We start from the raw sequence: 25,499 nt of genomic DNA on the forward strand, positions 1-25,499 counted from the left end.
GTCGACTCCGCTCGACGTCGAGCCCCAGTTCAGCCCCACTACGGGCCCGGCGCCGGTACGGTGTCGATGGACGCCGCGTTCGGCGCTGCTAGAGACACATTAGGTCTATCGCCCGGCTCCGTTCCTTCCTCCTGTATACCAGGAATCGGATGATGGGGACAACTGGGAGGGATCCGAGGATCCTATGGCCCTTCAGGCTCAAATGTCACAGGACTGGGCAGATGAACTGGGGGAGGCCAGTGGCCTGGATACCTCTCCGGACACTGGATTCGTCTCTCCTCCGACTGTGGCTTCGGAGGAGGGCGCTGCTTTCTCTGTGGTGCTGCGCAAGGCGGCCGCAGCCCTTGGGCTCGAGCTGCCTGCCGTGGTTGTGAGGACTAACGTCCTTACTGAGGTGCTTCAGTCTGCAGCAAGCTCCACTGAGCCTCTGCTGCAATTCAATGAGGCCCTCATTGACGTTCTGCAGGGCACCTGGTCCAAGCCCTCCACAGTTCCTCCTGTGGACAGGAACGTCGCCAGGCGCCACCGCCCTGCTCCGGGCGACCCCAGTTTTCTGTCCCAACACCCTACCCCTGAGAGCCTGGTTGTCCAGGCCTCTACCTCCCAATCCTCTTTCCCGACCGCCCCGCCGGACCGGGATTCCAAGAGACTGGAACAGTTTGGCAAGAAGCTGTTCTCCTCCCTTAGTTTGTGCCTGCGGTCTGTGAACACCGCTTGTCTCTTGGACCGTTATTCCCACTCTCTGTGGGATGCGGTGGAGGACGTGCTGCCCCTGTGTCCAGAGGAGGTCCAGACACGACTTACCCAGGCTCTGGCCGATGGGAGGGATGCAGCGCGACATGCTATCCGATGTGGGCTTGACACCACGGACTCGCTGGGTAGGGCCATTTCTACCACAGTGGCGCTTCGACGTCACGCCTGGCTGCGGTCCACGTCATTTTCGGGCGATGTCCAGAGCACTCTCATGGACATGCCCTTTGATGGCACTCGCCTTTTTGGCGAGAAAGCGGACAGTGCGCTGAATCGCTTTAAGGACTCCCGGGCTACGGCCAAGTCCTTGGGCCTCTCGGCCCCGCGGTCGCAAACTTCCGCCTTTCGCCCCTTTCGTGGCCAAGGAAGGAGTGCCTCCTCACGTGCGCCTAGCCACCAGCCGCAGAACCAACCTGCGCGCGGTCGCGGTTTCCGCCGAGGCGGTTCTGGAGGACGACGAGGTCAGCCCACATCCACCCCGGCAGCATCCGCCTCAAAGCCTTCCTAGTCCCAGCTTTCAGGCCCATTCCACGCCAGTGGGCGGCAGAGTTCGCCATCACCTGCTCCGCTGGCGGTCCATCACATCGGACAGGTGGGTGCTGCAAATCGTCCGAAGGGGCTACTCCCTCCCCTTCGAGACGACCCCTCCAGCCATGCCACCGCAGCACCACCGTATCTCGGGGGATCATTTGAATCTTCTCCACGAGGAAGTTTCGGCCCTTTTGGCCAAGGGGGCCGTCGAGCGCGTTCCGAGCCCAGAAGTAGGTCGTGGTTGTTATTCCCACTACTTTCTGGTTCCCAAGAAGGGCAAAGGGGGCCTACGCCCTATCTTGGAACTCCGGAACGTCAATGCCTTCCTCCGGAAGGAAAGATTCAAGATGTTAACTTTGGCTCAGGTTCTAGCTGCCCAAGACCCCGGAGACTAGATGGTAGTGTTGGACTTGCAGGACGCATATTTCCACATCCCCGTCCTGCCGGCCCACCGGCGTTACCTGCGGTTCACGGTGGGCCAATAGCACTTTCAGTTTACCGTGCTCCCCTTCGGCCTCACCAGTGCCCCTCGGGTGTTCACGAAAGTGATGGCGGTGGTCGCAGCTCATCTGCGCAGATCAGGGGTTCCAGTCTTCCCCTATCTCGACGACTGGTTGTTGAAGGCGGGCTCGCCCCAGACCGTCGTCTCCCACCTCCAGTCTACGGTGGATCTCCTGCATTTGCTGGGATTTTCCATCAACGTGCCGAAGTCACACTTGAGTTTCCTCTCAGAAGCTCCTCTTCATCGGAGCGGTTCTCGATTCGGCGCAGTTCGGGTCCATCCACCGGAACAGCGGGTCCGGGATATACAGGCCCTGATTCCCATCTTTCGGCCTCTATCCTGGGTTTCGGTCAGGCTAGTGTTGCGGCTTCTGGGGCTGATGGCCTCCTGCATCCTACTAGTGCATCACGCCAGGCGGCGCATGCGGGCTCTGCAGTGGGACCTGAAGTTTCAGTGGGCCCAGCATCATGGCAACCTGTCCGACCATGTCTTGATCTCAGAGGGCACTGCACTGCAGTTGCAGTGGTGGCTCACGGACCGCGATTGGGTCAAGGGCAAGAGCCTCTCCCTTCCCCAACCGGAGCATGTCGTAGTGACTGATGCGTCCCTCCTGGGATGGGGTGGCCATATGGGAGAGGCGGAGATCAGAGGCCTCTGGTCTCCGGCGGAGTCTCGTCTCCACATCAACCTGTTGGAGTAGAGAGCGATCCGACTTGCACTGAAACCCTTCCTTCCCTCTGTCAGGGGAAGTGTCGTGCAGGTGTTCACGGACAACACCACCGCCATGTGGTATTGCAACAAACAGGGCGGGGTGGGGTCGTGGACCCTTTGTCAGGAGGCTCTGCGCCTCTGGACATGGCTGGAACACCAGGGCGTCACCCTAGTGGTTCAACATCTGGCGGGCTCTCTGAACGCCAGAGCAGACGAACTCAGCCGCCGGTGCATGATGGATCACGAATGGCGTCTGAACTCCGACGTGGCGCAAGGTCTCTTTCAGCAGTGGGGAGAGCCTTGGTTAGATCTATTGGCCACCGAAGAGAACGTGCAATGTCAGCAGTTCTGCGCGTTGGAATTTCCAAGACTGCACTCGCTCGGCGACGCTTTTCGTCACGAGTGGAGTTGCGGTCTGTTGTACGCCTTTCCGCCTATACCACTTCTGCCCAGAGTGCTGAAGAAGATCAGGCGCGACCGGGCCCAAGTCATCTTGGTGGCTCCGGACTGGGCACGAAGGTACTGGTATCCCGAGCTACTCAGTATGTTGACCGATCCTCCGATACGTCTGCCCCTTCGGGAGGATCTTCTGTCGCAGCAGCAGGGGACGGTCCTCCACCCGAACCTGTCCAGCCTCAACCTCCATGCGTGGCGATTGAGCGGCGGCAGTTGATGCCATTTGACTTGCCTCCTGAAGTCTGTGATATCATTCTGGCAGCCAGGCGTCCCTCCACAAAGACGGTATACGCCTGCCGGTGGAACAAATTTGTGGCATGGTGCACAGCAAAGGCTGTGGATCCCCTTTCCGCCCCTCTTTCTGAGGTTCTACTGTTTCTTCTTTCTTTGGCCCGGCAGGGCTCTGCCCTGGGCACCCTGAAAGGTTATCTTGCTGCCATCTCTGCCTTCTTGCGGCTTCCTGATCAGCCTTCTCTTTTCAAGTCCCCTGTAGTTACACGCTTTCTAAAAGGCATTACTCACACGTTCCCTCCTGTCCCTTTTGTAATGCCTCAGTGGGACTTGAATCTTGTTCTCACATTTCTGATGTGTGCTCCCTTTGAGCCTCTTCATAATTGTCCTCTTCGTCTGCTGACGCTTAAGACTGCTTTTCTGGTAGCCATCATCTCGGCTAGACGGGTGAGTGAGCTCCAGGCTTTATCTTCAAAGCCTCCTTTTCTCTCTGTTCATCCGGACAAGGTTGTCCTTCGGCCTCGTCCCTCCTTTCTTCCGAAAGTGGTGACTCCATTTCATCTTGGGCAGTCTGTCACCTTTCCCACCTTCTTTCCGCCTCCGCATCCTTCCAAAGAGGAAGAGAGGCTCCACCGTCTGGACCCAAAACGTGCGCTCTCCTTTTATTTGAACCGCACAAAGCAGTTCCGGGTGGACGACCAACTTTTCGTTGGATACGTGGGTGCTAAGAAGGGGAAAGCTGTGCACAAACGGACCATCTCTCGGTGGGTCGTTTTGTGCATCAAAATTTGTTACTCCTTGGCAAAAAAGGACCCTCCTGTTGGGCTGCGCGCCCATTCTACTCGGGCCACAGCGGCTACTACTGCTTTGGGACGGGGTGTCCCTTTGCAGGACATCTGTCGGGCGGCGACGTGGGCTTCACTACACACGTTTGCCAGGCATTATTGCCTTGACAGCCAAGTCCGGAGGGATGGCTTCTTTGGCCGTTCTGTCCTCCAGGACTTTCTGGTGTGATCTTGGTTCGCAGACCCACCACCGGGGATGGTATTGCTTGGGTATCTATTCTAAGGTGAGGAATCTAACTAACGTGTTTCTTTCAGATGAACAAGTTACTTACCTTCGGTAACGATGTATCTGTAAGAAACATTAGTTAGTTAGATTCCTCACCGACCCACCCATCCTCCCCGTTCTGCTGAACTGACATCTAGGGTTAAGGTTGTCCTTTTCAGGCCCCTAGATTTTATTTTTGGCACCAGTGTCGGTCTTTGCATGGCTCTGCGTTCCTGGCGCGGAAAGCTATGTACAAGAACTGACGTCAGCGCGCGAGGGCGGCGTCTAAGTACTCCGACGTCATTCCGGCGCACGACGCCGACGACGGACGCGGAGCCGCAGACGACGCCTAGCGACGCGCAAGGGGTATTGCTGACGAAAAATCTTCCGGATCCAGTCTGACGCCTGGGGATATTCTAAGGTGAGGAATCTAACTAACTAATGTTTCTTACAGATACATCGTTACCGAAGGTAAGTAACTTGTTCGTCAAGCACATCTCCTTACGAGTGGAACACGTGCCAGGAGTCCACAACCAGTGGGCTGACTCTCTCAGCAGGGTGTCCAAGCAATGCCACGAATGGGAACTGAATGACCAGCAGTTGCAGGTGTTCTTCCAGTCCTGGGGCTGTTCAACTTTAGATCTGTTTCTCTATGTACCTAAAAACAAATGTGCCTTTTACGCAAGCAGAACTCCTCAGCCAGGGCCGTGGGGAGGCACTTTTCTGTTCTCATGGATAAGGAAATTCGCCGATGCCTTCCTTCCATTTCCCCTCATTCCTTCAAATAATGAAGCATGAGCCGTGTCTGCTCATTCTCATTGCCCCCAGGTGGGCAGGGCAATTCTGGTGCACCGAGCTGTAATGCCTATCGGCGTGCACTCCGATTATCTTTCCTCCGAGGGTGGACCTTCTCTACATTGACAAGGGCCAAGTGATCCATCCTCGAATTCTCTCTCTTCATTTGTCGTCTTGGCTCCTCACTTCGCTGAATTTGGGAACTTAAACATACCCGAAGACTGCAGGGCAATATTGCAAAACTCTCGAGCTCCTTCTACGCTCACATGCTACTCTGCAAAATGGAAGAGATTTTGTGCATGGTATATTGCTCATTCATTGCATCCACTTTCGACTTCTCCGGAGCAAGTACTGTTCTATCTCTTGCACCTAGCCAAAGCGGGGCTCTCACATTCTTCCATAAAAGTCCATCTTGCGTCAATATCCAGATCTAGATGACGTCTGGATCAATCTTCCTTGTGGTCTCATAGACTCATTAATGAATTTATGAAGGGTCTCTCCAGGGGCTATCCACCAGTTAAAACTCCACCAGTTCTGTGGCAACCTAATACAGTTATGTTGCAGTTAATGCCACCTGCATTTGAACCTGTGCACAAATGTGACTTAAAGCTTCTTTCTTGGAAGGTGGCTTTTCTCTTCTATAAAAGTTATCATTACTGGAGAATCACAGTGTGCAGGTAAGTAACTTGTTTTTTACCTTAATACAGTATAGAAATCTAAATCATGCTTTGAATTTTATTTTTTTATTGTAATGGTGCATGTTTTAAAGCTTGCTATGGAATTCTAAATACTTTTCTGTTTAATCAGTGAATGCAGCTGCTGTTATCTTGGGTGCTGAAAACTATCATAAAGCCAGTGTACCAAAAGCACCCTCCAAGGAGGAAGTATCACTGAAGGCGTACACTGCCCGATGCCGGTTAAATCGACTGCGCCGTGCAGCTTGCCGCCTGTTCACATCGGAAAATGTTGTTAAATCCATTAAGAGATTGGAGATTGAAATCGAGGCAAAGCGTCTGCTTGTCAGAAAGGATCGCCATCTCTGGAAAGATGTTGGTGAGAATACCAAGCCCGTAAAAAATGTTATGTTTATTTCAAGATGCCAGTAGTGACTTTAGGTACGGTAGTCCTAGATTATATTAAAAAATCGCTTTAATGACTGTTAGAAACCTGATCCTTGTTTGAGCAATCTGCTCAAAACACTCCATGTATACATGTTTGATTTTGTGCTGATTACTAAAGGTGACAGTGCAGCAAAAATGTTTTTAATTTTCCCGTTTCAACATTGACTTGGAATCCGCCTTTGGTCATCTTAGTTTGTGGCATTAGTTGAGTTTTTGAGAACACTAAAAAAGCAACATGTAAGATTATCTTGTTTGCCTGACTTTGTGATTCTTTTCACAATCCAAATTTTTAATCTGAGGTTGGAGTCTTAATAGCTGGGACTAGTTGATCATTTATCACCAAAAAGCCACTTCCAGTTAATAAACCGGCTGTGCAAACCTTGTTGCAGTTAAGCATTTGGTTAAGGCAGGTTGCGCACACACCTGTCCCAGAGAACATGATTGCAATTCTCAGAAGGGTGAATGGGATTCCTACTCCAATATTTTGCATTCACCATCTTGCAGCTGGTGGTAAGAAACTTGAAATTTACCTTTGCTATGTAAAAGTTCTGATCTGTCAGTCGGACCTTCCTATACATCAGACATTTAGTGTAGAAAACCCTTGAGCATTTGTTTTTTGGTAGGCCATTAGAATTCCTAGATTTGTATTAATGGGTGCTCTGAACATGAAAGTAACTACAAGCACTCTGCATGGCGACTCTTCATTTTTACTTGCACAATTAAGCCCTGTTTATTTTGGTTTGTGGTCTTGATATGACAGGAATTTTGGAGGACTGGGTCATTTCATGGATTCTGTTATAGCCATGCAAGCACCTGGACTTCAGCTTTTTTTGTGTGCTCTGTTAAAGATTCTCTGGTCTCTTATCTCTCGGTAGAGACAGCTCATGTTTCTGGCAGAAGGGTGGCTTAGGACCAAGAGCGAGTTGCTGTATAGATAAACCTGTATTTTTATTCACAACTACTTGGTGCGTGTCCTGATAGGCAGACATTGATCTACACAACCTAAGAAAGTGATAGAAATTTGCATGCTCACCATATGATTTTGTGATGTTGGTGAAGTTTCATTGATGGGTAAAATAAGAAATCTGTGTTACTAGGTAAAACGTAAACAATTCAATATGGTTGTGACATCATAACATGAATACACAACACACAAATTCTTTCCTGGCACATACCTCACAAAAAAGACTGCTGGGGGATACTATATTTAGAAGGAAATTAGGGGTATTCACCCTATGGCTGAAGAACAGACCCTGATGTGGAAGACTAAAAGCCTTTTTTTCCCCCCCTGAAATGTGGCTTTTAATTCCTATATATCTTATTTATATAGCTTATACAGTCAAATGAACAGTGTTTGCATCATTTTAGTCATGAATTGCTCAGAAAAGCTACGAGGTTAGTGAGATGCAATTAACTTGATGAATTAAATTTGGTCTAAAGTTTAAACACAAGGCGATGCAGTTATTTTCTTGGAAACTTCGGACTCTAATGTGTGAAATACATAACCTCACCTGAATGTTAGTAGGAAAATATATAGCTATATGGGCCTTCGAACAAAGGACCTGGCTAGTGACCACAATATGTAAAACTGTCTATAGCCTGACATATGTGATGAAGTGCCATGTTGCCTGTGTACTGGCTACATAATTCTGGTCTCTGCCACCATTTTCTTTTGTCATTTCAGGAGAGCGTCAGAAGGTTTTAAACTGGCTTCTGTCTTACAATCCTCTTTGGCTACGCATTGGATTAGAGGTATTCTATTTTTATTTCTTTTCTAAAATTTTAATTCTACACTTTTTTAATTTTGTGAAATAGTACTCCCTTCTCTTTTAGTATTAATTTATAAATTGGCACACAGAGAACCATTTGCCTTGATCCATTGTCATATAATATGTGCTATGGGTGGCTTTATGTGAATGAGTTTGTGGGAGTGGATGTTTTTCTCGTTTCCTCTCTTTCCTTTACTAAATAGAACGTTTTCAGAATAGTGTCTTGCTTATCTAATCAGTGTGTTACTTATCTTAATAGTGTTTCTTTTTTTTGTTTTAATAACCTACTTTATGTGTAAAGCAAGTGGCATCTCAAGAGATTGGCAAGCCATGCCTTTAGCAAGCCTTGCCTAAGCGATCACATATGGTGACTGCACTCAGAGGTGACACAGGGCGTCTTTCTGAGATTGGAGGGAACCCTAGCTCAATATTTTTCCCACCACCGAGAGAGCTCGGTGTCAAAGCTTTTGTGCGTTGGAGTCCTCAAGGCAGCTCTCGCTCAGGGATGCCTTTTGGTTGGATTAGAGATCAGGACTGTATGCCTTCCTGACTCTATCTCTCCTGCCCAAAGTTCTGAAGATCAGGCATGGTCAGGGCCAAATCATCCTAGTGGCACAGGATTGGGTGAGCGGGGTGTGGTACCCAAAACTTCTGACCATGTGTATCTCCTCAGATTTGGTTGCTTCTTAGTGGGGGGTCTCTAGTCACAACAGCAGGGCAATGTGAGCTTGCAAAACTTACACATCCATGCGTGAAGATTGGGAGGCGTCAGTTGATGGCCCTCTGATCTTGCCCCTGAAGTAGTAAATATCATGTTGATAGCTAGGGGACCCTCAACCAAAACTGTATGGGACGCTGGGAGAAGTTTGTTCTCTGATGTCCTTCCCGACAGATGCAACCCTTAAAACCCAGTTGTCTGTCCTAATGTTCTTTTTATTATTACCCTAGCAGGGCCTTGCTGTGGCTACAGTTAAAGCTTTTTTGTCGGCCTTACTGACTGTTTTTACAATTGTCTGGTCAGCCATCTCTGTTTTAATCACTTGTTTTTTTTTTGCAAATCTGTTTTTATTGCTTTTTTCAAAAGGTATAATGAATAAAGAATACATGGTGCGGCAGGATACATTACACACAGAAGTATATAAACACATGCGAGTCACTGATCCGTGTTTGGCCTAGCCAGCTAGACAGCCCCACAGTCAAGAAATGTACCAACTGCAACCTGCCCGGGAGTCGGGTGCATGTGCCTCAGCAGTTCCAGTGTCGTCTCTTAAAGAGGGGCAGCAGCCACCACATACCAGCCCCTAGCCATACATGCCAGTGTGAGCCACCCAAGCATCTTAGACATTGAGAACAAATTAATCACAAACGGGTCAAAAAGAGAAACTCAGAACAGTGGCAGCTTGAATAGTTATAGACATTAATCACTTGTTTTGATGTGTTTTTAAAAGGGCTAACCCATATATTCCCGCTGAAACCCTTTGTGACGCCCTAGTGGGACCTCAATCCAGTTCACATTCATGATGTGCACTCCTTTCGAGCCAATGCATAGTTTACTCTTGGTGGTTGCTCATGTTGAAGACTCTGTTCCTCATTATGCGGACAGATATCAGAAGAAACAGATGTTGTGCACAGACATGGTAGTTGTATTGTGACCCCAACAGGGCCGAAAGGAAGCCGTGGAGCTCCATAATGCCAAATTTCGACGTTAGTGAATTGATGAGGTAAAAATATCCAGATCCAGTCTGGTGCCTGGAGTATTCACACGATAAAGAATCTGCAATTAGGTAGAGTATCTAAAAGAAAGAACGTTAAAGGTAATTAAATTGTTCTTTAGGCATGATTATTGTGATGGGTTCATTGTTTTCTGCTCAATAAGGAGCTCTGTCGAAATTAGATATTTATCTTCATCATGGATATAGGGCACATTTTTGTTAAATCGTGTGAGAAAGGCATCTGTCTTAATGTGAACTGCGACCGAGCTTCCCCAAAGTTGAGCCAATCTGTTTTGTAAGAAGGCAGCAGGTTTTTGTCAGGAACCCCGGCTTACCTTAGTTAGCTTGCATAAGCAGCAAAGCCTTCCTCAGAAATTGTATGTGATACATAAACACCAAGAGGAAAAACATAGTTGGAAAATACACATGTTGAAATCCCAAATACATTTCGTTAGTAAAAGAATAATTAAAATGAGACCAAAATTAAGAAACTGGATGTATGGATTAGGAGTTGTTAAAATATCAGTAAGATTCCCCTAGGAACCAAAAAGCCAAATCTAATGAGATTCAATGTGCTGTGCTTTACTGTGACAAAGGCAGTCCTCAAAACTGATTAGTGAAGGAGCAATGATGGAGGCAAACTGTTAGTTCACACAAGTCATGTTTTTAAGATGACCAGGGTTGAGACCTGCTTAGTAGCCGATCAACAATAGTGAGGTTGAGTATAGTTGTGCAGTTTTTTCAGGTCAAGTGTCTTAAAACCTTTCTGGAAGCATCAAATATTCAGGGGGCAGATATGAAAGCTGTACTCGGCCATGGCACCTCTTTATGGTAGAATCAAGAAAGCATATAACTTTGCAGTAAAAAGCTTCAAACTGGATACGTTAGGAAAGTGAACCACCTAGACCGTGTTGTGTGTGTGTGTTTTCTTTTTTTTTTTGGGGTGTTGAGCTTGGCATCTTGTTCCAGTCCTTCAGAGAGGTTAAGTGTCCACTTTCAACAAGTTCTTCCATGGTGCTCCAGATAGCTCTCCACAGACAAGTATTCAGTTGCCATTTGTTTGTTGGATTTTTTTTTTTAACAGGTGGCTGCAGCTGTCTGTCTCTAGGATCGCCCTTATTCTCTTATGAGAGAATGTCCAAGAATAATTTTTTCTTGGTAAATCTGGAATGCCGCCACTCTCCCCCAAACTCTTCCCAAGTACAGGCCACTCTCACCCCCCGAACCCCCCCCCCCCCCCCCCCCCCCCCAAAAAAAAAGATGTGAGGAAATATTGTATCCCTTCTGAATACTTCTACACCCATATCCTGGGGAGAAATGCTTCCAAAAAACTGGAAGATCCTTTCCTTGACAGACAAGAGAAAGGAATGTCAGTGTTTTGTATAGCCCACTACTTATCCGTTAGGGTCTCAAGGCGCTGAGGGGTGGGTTTGAGCAGCTCCATAGGGTCTTTTGTAGAGTCAGGTCTTGAGGTCCTTCTTGAATTGGTGCAGTGTCCGGCTTCGCTGGAGGTGAAGGGGAAGGTCTTCCAGATCTTGGCTGCGAGGTAGGAGAAGGAATTTCCACAGACACTGGTCCTGTCGAAGCGTGAGACGGTGGCCTGGTGAGAAGTCGGCTGAGCGGAGGTTTCTCTTGGGGGGTATGGAAGGAGATGTGATTGTTGAGGTATTGGGCAGCAAACTGTCCCTTCTGGACCAAACACTCAGTGATCAGCTTGATGTGCCACATGTAAAAGCTTTTTTACAGATCTGGTCATTTACTGTTAAGATGTTTTTAAACTGATCTTGAATTGTGACTTGATCATCTGGCTCGGCTGTCAGGCTATGCAGGCATGCTTGGATACTTTCCAGGGGCTTCTCTGGTGCTATCCAAGCTTCATTCATGGGCAAGCTTTTCTATGGCATGTGTCTATTTGGAGAAAAGGGATAGTCATCCTTGGCTCATCCACCAGCATGAGCTCTCCAGCAAATGCCAAGATGTTGGAGGCTGAAGTCCTTGCCTTGCTGAATAAGTGGGAAAACAGCCTTTACCAGCAAGTTTTTACTACGACCTGCAAATACCACACATTTTTAGGTCGAGCCTAGCGTTGCAGCGCATGCGCTGCTCTCTTTGCAAGGCATGCAGTATTCAGTATAGTGTGGAAGCTTTGTAGAAGCTCCTTCCACTCTCCCCCATCTTTTTCATTGCCTTAGGTCCTAAATTCAGCCTTCTGATTGGTTTTAGGCTTGTTAGTCCCTCTTCATGACAGCCATGTCCTCATTTGTATCCTTCTATGGTTACTGGCCCCTTTACTCCGAACACTATTTTCTTCCCTTGCCCCCCACCCCTGTTTGTGCTGTTCATAAGCAAGTACTATAAGCAAAAAGTGCGTGCATGATACTATCGCCTAACACGACAAACTCTGAACACTATTTTCTTTCCTGTCCCTCCCCATCCCACAGACTTCTCGCCCCCCACCGCCGTTTGTGCTGTTCATAAGCAAGTACTATAAGCAAAAAGTGTGTGCATGATCCTATCGCCTAACACAACAATGCTTGCCACATCGCTCCTTGCCAGGCACTTTAAAGCACACAATTATGGCACAACTCTGGCAGTCACCATCACCTTTACATTAATGTCAGCAATGCCTTTTAAAAAGGTGGCAGAAAGCCTTTAATATCTACTTTTTTGCTTTTCGAACATTGACTGCTTACTGCAAAGGCTATAAAAGCCTAAAAATAAAATGTTGAAAAATGTTGAACTCTTTAATAAACCACTGGGTAATGGAATTTAAATATTAGCGCTTAAGAAAAGGACACCGTACCACCTGGGACACCTAGTAACGACCTGTGGGACTGCACCCTTCACTTATACACTGATATAGTAATTCCATTACGCAGTGGCTTTAGGAACGAGCACTTGCGATAAGAAAAAAATTCAACTTAATAAAGGAAGAAATGCTTGTGCTTCTTCTAAAAAGCCACTGGATAATGGGATGCCTAAATTAGTGCTTAATGAAAGGGTGCAGTACCACAGGCTGTTACTAGATGTCCATGGTACTGCGCCCTTTTCTTAAGCCCTAATATTTAAATTCCATTACCAATGGCTTTAGGAAAGAGTGCAAGCATTTGCCTGCATTTTATTTTGGCATTTGTAACCCTTAGGATTAGGAAAAAGAAAAACCACTTAATGAAGGAAGACAGTATTGCGCTTCTTTCTAAAGCCACTGGGTAATGGGATTGAAATATCCGGTCTTAAGAAAAAGATGCAGTAACACAGGTAGTTACTAGGGACACCTAGTAACAACCTGTGGTACTGCACCCTTTCTTTAAGTAATATTTAGTTTCCATTACCAAGTGTTTTTAGGAACGAGTTGGAGCATTTGCAATCATCTTTTGTAGTTTTTACAGTAAGAATTTTTTCCCCAAATTCCGCTTAGTGAAGAAAAATGCTTGCGCTTCTTCCTAATGCCACTTGCTAGTGGAAATTAAATATCAGTTCTTAAGGAAAGGCTGCAGTGCCACAGGTTGTTACTAGGTGTCCAACTTAAACATAGAATGTGCAGACAAGATTATTATTATGTATAAAAAGAACAGTTTAATAATTCCTTAAGATAGGAACCAAGCAATACAAATTACATAATTCAATACATTTGCAACACTGGGACATATGTTGCACAGAATGTACATGATTGTGATTACTAGTTCATCGTGAATTCTCCACTGATATAATTATTTGAAAGCCATAGATAATCAAAATCCTCCTGCCAAAAACAGTTTTGTATGCGCTGTATGCACTCACCAGCTCATAGTGATCTGTTGGTAAATTACACTAAAACACTCTTTAAACACAGCTCTACTGCTGTGAAAGTCTTGTTGTTTATGGTAAAGGGCAATAGGACTGGAAAACCACGATTTGCCTCCCGGTTTGGAATTATTGATATTTTGAAACTTGAACGTCTGGTGATTAAAAGGTACGTGTGACAGTAGGTCAGCTGCTCCACTTCCACTGGAGGACCGATCTTACTACTGAGGGCAGCAGACTGGTGTGAAATGTGTGTGCGCTGGTAAAGAGTGGAGACACACGGACCACACAAGACTAGATTTGGCTCTAGCACAAGACAGCCGGGCTTTGGGCCTCCGTTCAGTAGGACTAGAGACCCGCAAGTTAGACTTGGAACTCTTCTTGCTGCTACCATGGTCAATGAGGGGGTAAGGGGCCTGCTCACATGCCTACCAGGACTGCTGCCAGTGGCTGCTGAGAAAAGGGTGTGTTGGGGGCCTCAATAAAGTGAAGAAAGCAAGCACAGATTGACACACAGGAAGGGAGGTGATAGCCAGGCATGATCACCGCTCGACTCCTCTGCACATGCTGTTTGATCTTGGACAGCCCGACTCGTGTCTAGGGTGAGGACTACAGAGGAGCTTCTTGGCACTTGTGCTCATGTCTGCTCTCTTTTGGTTTGCTCAGCATCTCAAGACGGACAAAGTCTTTGGCAGCAGTGCGTCAGGCTTAATCCGAGTTTCGAGTCAATGGGCAGCATTCTGCGCCGTGTGCAGGAACCATTGCAGCAAGATGCAGTTGTGAGAAAGTGGCTCTGTATATACTGTTCCCAAATAGGTACAGTGTGTACAGAGTTTACAGTCCCCAGAGGCTTGGCAGAGGCTAAAGTTAGATATAACCTTACTCTCTAAAGTGGTAGCTTGGTCCAGCAGTAAGGCAGTGTCAGAGGACAGTGTAAAGCATTTGTTGCACACACTCAGTCAGAAAATGGTCTCACGCACTCAATAACTGAACTCTAGGCCAATGGTTTATATAAAAAAAATGTTTGTTTTATTTTAGAACCAACAATAGGTATTAAAATATACTTTCTCGGAATGAGATGCTTTAGGTAAATACTTTTGCAATATGCAATTGGCTTTTGTAAATACCGGTTACAGGTTGTTGCAATAGGCAACACAATTTTAAACACAATAATACATTGAGTTCAATGGAAGTTTTAAGTTATTTGCAATAGATTACATTCAGGATTACTTTTGTAACTACCAGACTGGATCCTAGACTCAATCCTGGCACAGTTCTTAGAAACAAGTGATAAAAGTCGACTTAGTTACTGTTGTGATTTTTAGGAAATATTTTGCTATTTTAAAAGTTGATAGAAGAAATTTCATAGAAAACAGTCAATGATTCCCTATGGAAGAAATTTCAAGTTGCAGGTATAGTATGTTCTTGTTACTTTTGTAATCCAGTACTGGGTGCCTAGACTCAGTACTGGGACCTCTACCTAAAACAGGTAAGTAAATACGTTTTCACAGTTAGCACGATTTTTAAAGAATATTTCAAGTTTGCAAAAATTGACACTTCGAAGAAATTTCACAGAAAAACAGTCAATGGTTTCCTATTGAAGAAAATTGGGTTACTAGTAGGTACGGTTGTGAATATTTTTCAGGGTCAGTGCTGGGCACCAAGATCCAGCACTGGGATCTCTCCTTAAAGCAGGTGAGTATTTTCGTTTTCGTTACTCGGCTGATTTTTGGTGAATATTTTAAGTTTTAGAAACTCCACACTTAGTAGAAATTTCAGAAGAAACCAGTCAATGTTACCCTATGGAGAAAATTGAGTTATCGGCTTTTGGGTAAGTAGTCGACTGGCAGAGTTAAGGTTCTGGACACAGACTCTGGGTTCTCCCAGGGTCAGGTAGGTACAGTTGTTACACCCTCCGCAGCGCTGGGGCAGCCGGGTGCAGAGTGAGTTAGGCCCGATGTTATCCTATGGGAGGCAGGGGGGCCTTGGTTGGTGGCTGCTGACTAGCAGGCCACGCGGCTGTGGGAGCTGGGCTCCTGGTCACTTGCTCAGGGCAAATGGGGAAGTGGATAGGTGCAGAGGTTACAGTACCAGGGCCACTCGGGCGGCTGGGTGCAGGGTGCTTTTGAGCCTTCGGGCGCTCAATTGATTTCAATGGGAAAGAACCGGTTTGGAAAAAGACTGCAAGCTCGGGGACGAAGATTCTTCAGGTGCCACCACCACTTCGAGAGGTAAGTTGGGAAGTTGGAGGATAGGTAGGTACCCAGGAGTTGGGCACAGGGGGGGGCCGCAGGGTGCCGGGTGCCGAAGTGGCTTTTGGTGTCGGGAAATCTTAACCTCGGTTGATCGCGGTTGGGGGGGGGTACATGGTTCTGAGGTTGCAGGCATTGTTAGGAGCGTCGAGGGAAGTCCTTGGGTGCCGGACTCTGGGTCACAGTCGCCGGGGGGTCGTCCTCGTGGTCTTTGTTCACTCCGGCACAGGCCAGGCTTGGCGGGTGTAGAGTGTGCAGGGTTCGCGGTTCCGGGCTGATGCCCGGGATTAGATGCTGAGTTTGAGCAGAGCCTCTGCTCCTGGGAGTCCCAGGTGCTTAGAGCCAAAAGGTAACCAGGTCCTCCGGGGTTTGTGAGGTTGCTAGCCACAAGCGGTGCCGGGTTGTAGCAGGTGCGAGGGTCGACAGGCCGGCAGGGCTGGGGCCAAAGCAGTTGGTGTCTTCCTCTTCTTAGCAGCTGCACGGCAGGTCTTCTTTCTTCTTGCCCTTCTTTGTATTTTGGAATCTGGGGAATGAAGGTTCAGGGTGCCCCTAAATACTAGATTTAGAGGCGTTACAGGTAGGTAGAGGGCAGGGACCAATGGGTCCCTGTCCTGGGGTGGGTACACCCCCCTATTCTGCCACTCTCCTGTGGGAGGGGGGCAGTAGCCTAGTCCTGATTGGGTAGGGCCTCCCATCTTCAAGATGGCGAGCGCCCGGAGATGTGCTTCACCCCGCCTCCCCCACCTGAGGGGTGGGGTTGGCAGGTTGGCACATCCCCTGTCCTTATTTGGGGTTTCCGTCCATGCTTCCCGCCAGAATGGGGTTGCACGTGGCCTGGGGAAGCTCACAGAGGCGGCATGCATTTGAAGCTTCCCCCTGTCCATCCTGGGGGAGGAGACCTAGCACCTCGCCCAGGATGTGCATTGTTGCAGGCCCAGGAGAGCAGGGGCTCTCCTACCCAGGGCTCCAGCAACATGTCTGCTGTGTGGCAGCCTCTCAGACCAGACGTGGATTGTAGGTTAGGTTTCAGCTGTGGTGCTTGGTACATTAAATCCCATACTGGCATCAGTGCGGGTTTAATGTGCTGAGAAATTTGATACCAAACTTCTCAGACTTCAGTGTTGCCATTATGGTACTGTGGAGTTCGCGTTTGACGAGCTCTCAGCACCATGTACTCTTAAATGGCAGCACTGCACTTACAGGGCCCAGGAATGGACCTGGGTACTGTAGGGGCACAGGGCTCATGCTCCTGTGCCCACACCACTGGCATAGGGCACCCAGCTTGAGGGGTGGCTGATGTATGCCAGGGCAGTGTAGGTGGTGGGCATGGCACACAGGGATGTGTAAAGACAAGTGTTGAGATATCGCGCACTCCCTTTTAATCTCTGAGTATATTGAATTTAAACAAGTAGCGGCGTGCAGCTGGAGGAGCGACCCCTAAACCAAGGTCGAAGAAATGACAAGAGTTGCACTATCCCATCCAGGGTGGTGTCCCTCTATGCGCACAGCATTATGGGGTAACGAAGTTACCAATATTCGTTCTGGTTAAACCAAAGTTCATTTATTCATGATTGAAAATTTGAAATTCATTCCGTGTAATAAATTCTCACATGTTGAGTCAACAAAGGTACTGATGGATATCCTCTATGCATTTCGGGTAAAACCCTTCATCAGGAGGAATCCTGTAAACAAAAACAGGAGATAAAGTTGCATGTCCCCTCGTGGAATTTATCTTCCACTAATAAATTAAAACGTTAACAAAGTTAAATGTGTGAAAACATGTGTCATCCAAGATATCAGGCTTCAAAAAGTGCGCAAAGAAATAAATAACGCTGTTGAAAAGAACTACACAAGCGTGTTGAAAATCACACCCGAGCTATCCGGTGTTTTTTGAAAATTTACCGCGTGTGTCTCGTGCTACAAAACAGATACGGTGATAACGGCGTGTGAAGGAGATGTTGTATAAAATACGCATGCTGAGATCAGGTAAAATGGTCCAACAAGTGTACAAAGTAAGAACATGCAGTGTTAACGAGATAAACCATAAAGTAAAACCACACACCGAGAGTCAGTTAAGATCGTGAAAGTTACCTCAGTTCACCCGTTCAAATGAGCATGTCCAAACTGCTCTGGTCCGAAGAACCGTTATTGGGCGTGTAACCATGTTAAGTATGTGAATAGTGAACAGAGAAAGAAGACTCTGGTAGTGGCGGCCATCTTGGAATGGTCAAAACATGACAAAGATCACTAAATAAAGACTCGAAAAAAATAACTCGAAAAAAATAACTCGAAAGAAAATCGAGTTAGTACAAAGTAACCTGGGTGAAATGAAAATTAAAATGATAAGATGTGGACACCAAAGCTGAAAAAAACAATGTGTGAAAGAGTGAAAATAAAGTTTTGAAAAATCAAAACAAAACGAACATGAAAAAACGTAGAAAAAACATGGATGGAAGATAGATGTGAACAGAAAGGTTGAAGGAAAACAATGACATTTTAGATGTAATAATGTCCAATAATTAGGATGTGTGAGCTTTAGGGCATTCTTACTGGCATCAATACAAAGTCAAATAAAGCAACTCAGTTCGAGACGATCGTTCAGTCCAAGGGGTACCATGGAATTCATTTTGTAAATCCAAAAGGTCTCTCTTTGAATCAGGAATTTTCTATTGTCACATCCTTCCCTTAGCGGGACTGTTTCACACACTAGGAAACGTAATTGACTGACGTTGTGTTTGTGTTCATTAAAGTGTACAGCTACTGTCGAATTGGGATTGTTGTTGCGGATGTTACTTTTGTGTTCATTTAATCGGGTTTTCATTTTCCTTTCGGTTTTGCCAATGTAAGGCAAGCCGCAAGGGCACTTCAACATGTAAACAACGTTTTTGGAATCACAGGTTGCAGAAACGAAAAGTTTTATGTTGTGACCTTTAGTTGGATGTTGTATGTTCGTGCCTGTAATGATGTTATTACAATTCCCGCAATTGTGACAAGGTATGGTACCCTTGTATTCGGAAAAAGGCTGTGAGGAGCTTGTTGATTTTAATACCTCCATGAAATTTCTGCTCCTTTCGTAGGCAAACAATGGTTGCTGCGAAAAGATCTGATTGAAGTCAGATTCCATTTGTAGTAGAGGCCAATGTTTGAGAATGGATTTCCTGATGTTAAAACTTTCTGTTGAGAATTTTGTGACCATAACTATTCTCGTAGCCGTGTTTGAGTCTGTTGGATGTTTTTCCAACAACGTTCCCCTTTGTTTGTTGGATGATTTGTCGATGGCTGTTGACAATATTTGTAATGGATAACCTCGTTTTGCAAAGCGTTGTTCCATTTCCAAAGTTTGTTGAGTTAGTTGTTGTGGTTCAGAGATGATTCTCTTTATCCTGAGAAATTGGGAAAAAGGTAAGTGTCGTTTTAGAGAAGGTTGATGAAAACTCGAATAGTGTAGCAGATTGTTTCTGTCTGTGTCTTTCCTGAAGAGTGTAGTTTGAATGTGATGATCCACGATGTAAATGTGAACATCTAGGAAATTTATGTCTGTTTCACTGATGGTGAAAGTGAACTTGAGTCTGTCATTGATGGTGTTGGAAAAACATCCAACAGACTCAAACACGGCTACGAGAATAGTTATGGTCACAAAATTCTCAACAGAAAGTTTTAACATCAGGAAATCCATTCTCAAACATTGGCCTCTACTACAAATGGAATCTGACTTCAATCAGATCTTTTCGCAGCAACCATTGTTTGCCTACGAAAGGAGCAGAAATTTCATGGAGGTATTAAAATCAACAAGCTCCTCACAGCCTTTTTCCGAATACAAGGGTACCATACCTTGTCACAATTGCGGGAATTGTAATAACATCATTACAGGCACGAACATACAACATCCAACTAAAGGTCACAACATAAAACTTTTCGTTTCTGCAACCTGTGATTCCAAAAACGTTGTTTACATGTTGAAGTGCCCTTGCGGCTTGCCTTACATTGGCAAAACCGAAAGGAAAATGAAAACCCGATTAAATGAACACAAAAGTAACATCCGCAACAACAATCCCAATTCGACAGTAGCTGTACACTTTAATGAACACAAACACAACGTCAGTCAATTACGTTTCCTAGTGTGTGAAACAGTCCCGCTAAGGGAAGGATGTGACAATAGAAAATTCCTGATTCAAAGAGAGACCTTTTGGATTTACAAAATGAATTCCATGGTACCCCTTGGACTGAACGATCGTCTCGAACTGAGTTGCTTTATTTGACTTTGTATTGATGCCAGTAAGAATGCCCTAAAGCTCACACATCCTAATTATTGGACATTATTACATCTAAAATGTCATTGTTTTCCTTCAACCTTTCTGTTCACATCTATCTTCCATCCATGTTTTTTCTACGTTTTTTCATGTTAGTTTTGTTTTGATTTTTCAAAACTTTATTTTCACTCTTTCACACATTGTTTTTTTCAGCTTTGGTGTCCACATCTTATCATTTTAATTTTCATTTCACCCAGGTTACTTTGTACTAACTCGATTTTCTTTCGAGTTATTTTTTTCGAGTTATTTTTTTCGAGTCTTTATTTAGTGATCTTTGTCATGTTTTGACCATTCCAAGATGGCCGCCACTACCAGAGTCTTCTTTCTCTGTTCACTATTCACATACTTAACATGGTTACACGCCCAATAACGGTTCTTCGGACCAGAGCAGTTTGGACATGCTCATTTGAACGGGTGAACTGAGGTAACTTTCACGATCTTAACTGACTCTCGGTGTGTGGTTTTACTTTATGGTTTATCTCGTTAACACTGCATGTTCTTACTTTGTACACTTGTTGGACCATTTTACCTGATCTCAGCATGCGTATTTTATACAACATCTCCTTCACACGCCGTTATCACCGTATCTGTTTTGTAGCACGAGACACACGCGGTAAATTTTCAAAAAACACCGGATAGCTCGGGTGTGATTTTCAACACGCTTGTGTAGTTCTTTTCAACAGCGTTATTTATTTCTTTGCGCACTTTTTGAAGCCTGATATCTTGGATGACACATGTTTTCACACATTTAACTTTAACTTTGTTAACGTTTTAATTTATTAGTGGAAGATAAATTCCACGAGGGGACATGCAACTTTATCTCCTGTTTTTGTTTACAGGATTCCTCCTGATGAAGGGTTTTACCCGAAATGCATAGATGATATCCATCAGTACCTTTGTTGACTCAACATGTGAGAATTTATTACACGGAATAATGAATTTCAAATTTTCAATCATGAATAAATGAACTTTGGTTTAACCAGAACGAATATTGGTAACTTCGTTACCCCATAATGCTGTGCGCATAGAGGGACACCACCCTGGATGGGATAGTGCAACTCTTGACACAGGGATGTGTGCCATGTCGACTTCATTTTTTCTTGTACCCAGACACTCAGCCTGCAAGGGCAGTATGTGTGTGTTAGGTTACAGGGCCTCTAAGGGTGGCACAATGGGTGCTGCAGCCCTTAGAGGCCTTCCCTGGTAACAAGACCCTGGGTACCATTTGCCAGGGGCTGACGTGGCCAGGGTTTGCCAATTTGGTTATGAGGTTTTTGTTTAGGGAAGGGACATAGGCCCTGGGCACCTGATTGGCAGGAGTCCAGGGAACACTCAGTCAAAGTACATTCAGCAATTCAGCAAAAAGGGGGGGGCATACCATACAAGAAAGATGGCACTTTCTCACAGCAGCTGCCTGAGTGGCCCTGCGATTATTAAGTACTGCTGATATGATGCCTATGTTTATCAGGGCATGCCTGCCCTGACTTTCTCTCTGTTTGAAGGAAAATCAATAAAAACATTTTTAAAAAGCATTTTCAATGCACTTGGTCTCGCATTAGTGAAACTTTGAGCTATTGGCGTTGCAAATGATGTTTCATTTTGGTATTAAAAAATATCCCAGCAGTAGCATAAGTAATAAATAAAAAATTCCACTATGCAAGGAAAGGGTGCAGTACCAGAGGCTGTTACTAGGTGTCCCTGTGGAGTTGTAAAGGGACCTGTATTAGCCAGATAAGATACTGCACCCTTAATGCAATTATAAATAGACAAATTTCAGCTGAACATACATTTCCATTTGTTTTTTAATGGAAGTGAGATTTTTGCTAACTTGCATTTTAAAAAGGCCCCATTCAAATAAACAGTGGTGCATTTTTAAAACTAAACCTAACATATATATCACTTCCATGCTGAGCTGCAATCTTTCTCTTTATAATTGCATTAAGGGCGCAGTATCTTATGTGGCTAATAGAGGTCCCTTTATAACTCCACAGGGACACCTAGTAACAGACTGTGGTACTGCATCTTTTCCTTGCTTCGTGGAATATCTTTTAGTACTGTTGGGCTATTTTTTAACCCAAAAAATGAAATAACTAACATTCGTATTTGCAACGGCATTAGCTTAAAGTTTATTAATGCGATGCCTATTGCATTGCAAATGCTTGTATGTACTTTGTGAGCTCTGGAGGTCAGCCCTAGGACTTGCCTGCTTCCGCTTAGGGACTTTTTTCTGTTCAACTGCCTCTATTTAACTGTCTTGATTAAAAAAAAAAACGACCAGCAGAGGTCAGTAAAATACCAGAATCACTTTAGCATTCGCTAGATTCCAGTACAAAGAAATTGTCTTCCACGAGCACCCATAGACAATAATATTTTTTTCAAATCTTGTATATTCAGCGATATGACCACTGAAGGCACTGATTTTATATTAAAAACGGAGCTTTGGACTATACCATTTCCTGCTGTAAGGCAATATTTCTCTCCATGTGTTCCCATACCTGGCGTGTCATGCAGTTTGGTGCTTATTTTCCCTCCATGATGTTAAAGAACAGTAGATGTTTCAGCACCCAGGCTAATGTGCTGCATAACTAAAACATATAAGGTCCCAAAGGCGAGACCGATTGCATTGCAAATGCTTGTCTTACACCGGAATTACTGTTTCTACGCATGTCTCTACAATGCAAGTTTTTACCACGCACATCCAGCCACTGACGTTTAATAAATTTAAAAACCGCTTTCCTTTTGTTGTTTTCCCTCCTGCGCCAAAAGAAAGAGTTGTGTGCATGCAAAAGGTGACGGTTCTTAGAACTAGAAGTGCAAGCGTTTTGTATGAGTTGATTTTGGGTTTCTGGCAAGCCTCATGTAGGTGATGGTTAAAGGTTAATCCTGGAGTCTGCGTGTCTTCTTGAAGTTTGGTTACTCTCTTTACATCAGTACATTAATTTCACAGTACCGGTATTAACCTCCGAACACTCACTTGGAGAAACCCTTGCACAAACAATAATAAAACTTTATGCATGATTAATTGAAACGTTACACAAAACATGAATAAGTATTTCAGTACATTAAAAACATAAATGCACTTCCCTCGGAATCTTCGCACTCTTATTAAATAAGAAAAAAAATGTTGAACAATCTTTAGTTAATGAGCTGTTAATGTGACATACAAAAGAACTGAAGTTATGCCAGAGTGAGACTAACTGTAACATTACAATATAAGTATTCGAACCTGTCATTAATTCTGACCCCAGGACCTTGAATATCGCATTTGTTGTTGTTTGTTTTTCATTTTCAGTAAGTACATCTGCGTGTGGTGGTGGGAGGGATTGGGAAGCTAGCGTCACCAATCAAAGCGCAGGGATCAAGTACTCGATTTACATAGTTTTTCAAATTTTGAGGTCTAATCAACATTGGAAGTTTAAATAACACTTAAAAGAAATAGTATAACACATCCGAAGAAATTTTATGCATGGTGACAGTGTGCATGCTAACAGTTTGTATGGCAAGTGTATTTTTTATTGTTTGCAAATGTAAAAGCATGCTAACGGTATGTGTGGTAAAGACTATGATGTAAAGACGTGCATAGTAAAACCACACGTGGTAATGTCATACAACCGAACGAGCGGGCCATAGAGGTGGTGGCTCTAGGAGCTGTTGATTAGTCGGGTCTGTTCCCTTTACCTTTTAGTCCCTAAGAATGACAAAGATTTATGACTCATGGGTTTCTGCTTTCTTAACTTGTTGATTTGGTTCAAGATGCTGTTTTTCAGCCAAGTTCTGCTGGCCTTCAAAAGGGGGATTGTTTGGTGTCCTGGGTCTTCAGGACTTTCTATCTGTGAATCCTGCACATGCACATTCTCAAAAGTTACCGGAGGTTCACGTTGGGACCCCAACACTATCACTTCTCTGTTCTTCTATTTAGACTGACGTCTACTCCATGCCTCTAAACAAAGGTGCTAACTTTTGTAGCGGCTTCAATACGCATCCAGTTTTCAGTGTATTTTAATATTTGAGTGACTACACTTGTGAAAGGAGAGCTCCTTTGCCAAGGAATACCTTCTGTGGATGATGACACCACAGTGTGAACTTTACTATCAGTGGTCATAAAGCTCAACTTTTGTCCATCTTAGAGGCTGATCTTCATGGGGTTGAATTTGGATATGACTTGCATGAAGTCCTTTCCTACCACTCAGAGGTTTGCAGGTTATCAGGATATAACTTTGTGGTTTCTAACTGAACACTGTTCTACTGCTCTTTTGTCTGCTTAGTCTTATGGCCCCATAAATTTAGTTGGTGACCTATGAAAGATTCCATAGGAGGGCCCTTCAGTGCTGCTTAGATACAGTGGTTCCAGTCTCGGGTGCAGATTTTCTTCTTTATGCTTCACAACTGGTTCTAGTAGATTGATCAGTTTAATCTTTTGATGGGTCACCCCTTCAGCTATCTGCAAACTAGGGCTACTCTTGCCACAGATGCCTTCTCACTGGGCTTGTGTGCCCCTCTGGGTGGTATGGTTACGCAAGGGCCTCGGTCCACAAAGGATCCGTATACGCACATAAATATGCAGGAGTTGATTATCAACTTTGCCATGAGGCATTTCTTCATGCAGTCTCTGGGAGAACCACCACCCCTGTGCATTATATCAACAAACAGGGCAGCGTGGGACCCCAGACCCTGTTTTGGAAGGTGATTCTTCTGTGGGACTGGGCACTTTCCATATGGTGGTCGTGCTGGCAGGCTCTGTAAATGTGAGGGTGTTCCCTGTTGTCTCTCACTGAAGGGCCATTTGTGAGAACTACACTTCAGATTGGAGTTTCCATAGGTGAATTGATTTGCCATGGACAAGCAGTACATATCCTTGATTTTAAGTCCTACATGTCCCGCTGAGTGGTTCCTTGGGAGATGGCTGCAGGTTCAGCTGATGCTGGGGCCTGTGCATGACCCTACTTCTGTCAAATACCCTGCGGAAAGTGCAGGAGGATTAATCACATCTTAACCGGATTACCCCATATAGGTTGAGGAGTGTGGTTTGTTTGTCTTCACTACATGTACTCCATGTTTTGTTCAATGATTTGAACAGATTTTGACTGATGTTCATATGGTGAACCTCAGACTCCCTGTTGCTCTTTTCTTGCGTGCTGCTTGCACAGACTGAAAATTCAGTTGTCATTCTTTGTGATGTATTGCTTATTGTGTAATAGAAAGATTGCAGACAAAGTTTTGTTACTGGAGAGTAATCTAAAGTTCATGGGGAAAATAATTGGGTGTCCCTCATTTAGATTAACTTGGACGCCCGTCTTTCCTCTTGCCTTCTTGTGGGCACCGGGGCCCAGTCCTATGCCTCCCAGACTCCCTAGCGGCTCGCTGCCGCCAACGCCACTGCACCGTGCCTGGAGGCGATTTAAATTCTGCTGAGGGCTCCCGCAGCGCAGGACACCCGTCTTTCCTGTTGCCTTCTTGTGGGGACCGGGGCCCAGGACTACACCTCGCAGACTCCATAGCGGCTCGCTGCCGCCAACGTCACTGCAC

At 45.4% G+C, this 25,499-nt stretch overlaps 1 protein-coding gene across 2 annotated transcripts in view; it reads left to right on the forward strand.

Annotated features, from left to right (window-relative positions):
* Nucleotides 1-25,499, forward strand: part of ASPM (assembly factor for spindle microtubules) — a 393,967-nt gene that overhangs the window by 75,387 nt on the left and 293,081 nt on the right. For both annotated transcript variants that reach the window (XM_085601843.1, XM_085601844.1), the window contains exons 7-8: nucleotides 5,834-6,079; nucleotides 7,832-7,899. In XM_085601843.1, coding sequence (XP_085457969.1) covers nucleotides 5,834-6,079; nucleotides 7,832-7,899 — 314 coding nt within the window. The remainder of the gene's footprint in view (nucleotides 1-5,833; nucleotides 6,080-7,831; nucleotides 7,900-25,499) is intronic.

The sequence above is a fragment of the Triturus cristatus genome, chromosome 4_2 (assembly GCF_964204655.1).
Source record: "Triturus cristatus chromosome 4_2, aTriCri1.1, whole genome shotgun sequence".
Taxonomy (NCBI): domain Eukaryota; kingdom Metazoa; phylum Chordata; class Amphibia; order Caudata; family Salamandridae; genus Triturus; species Triturus cristatus.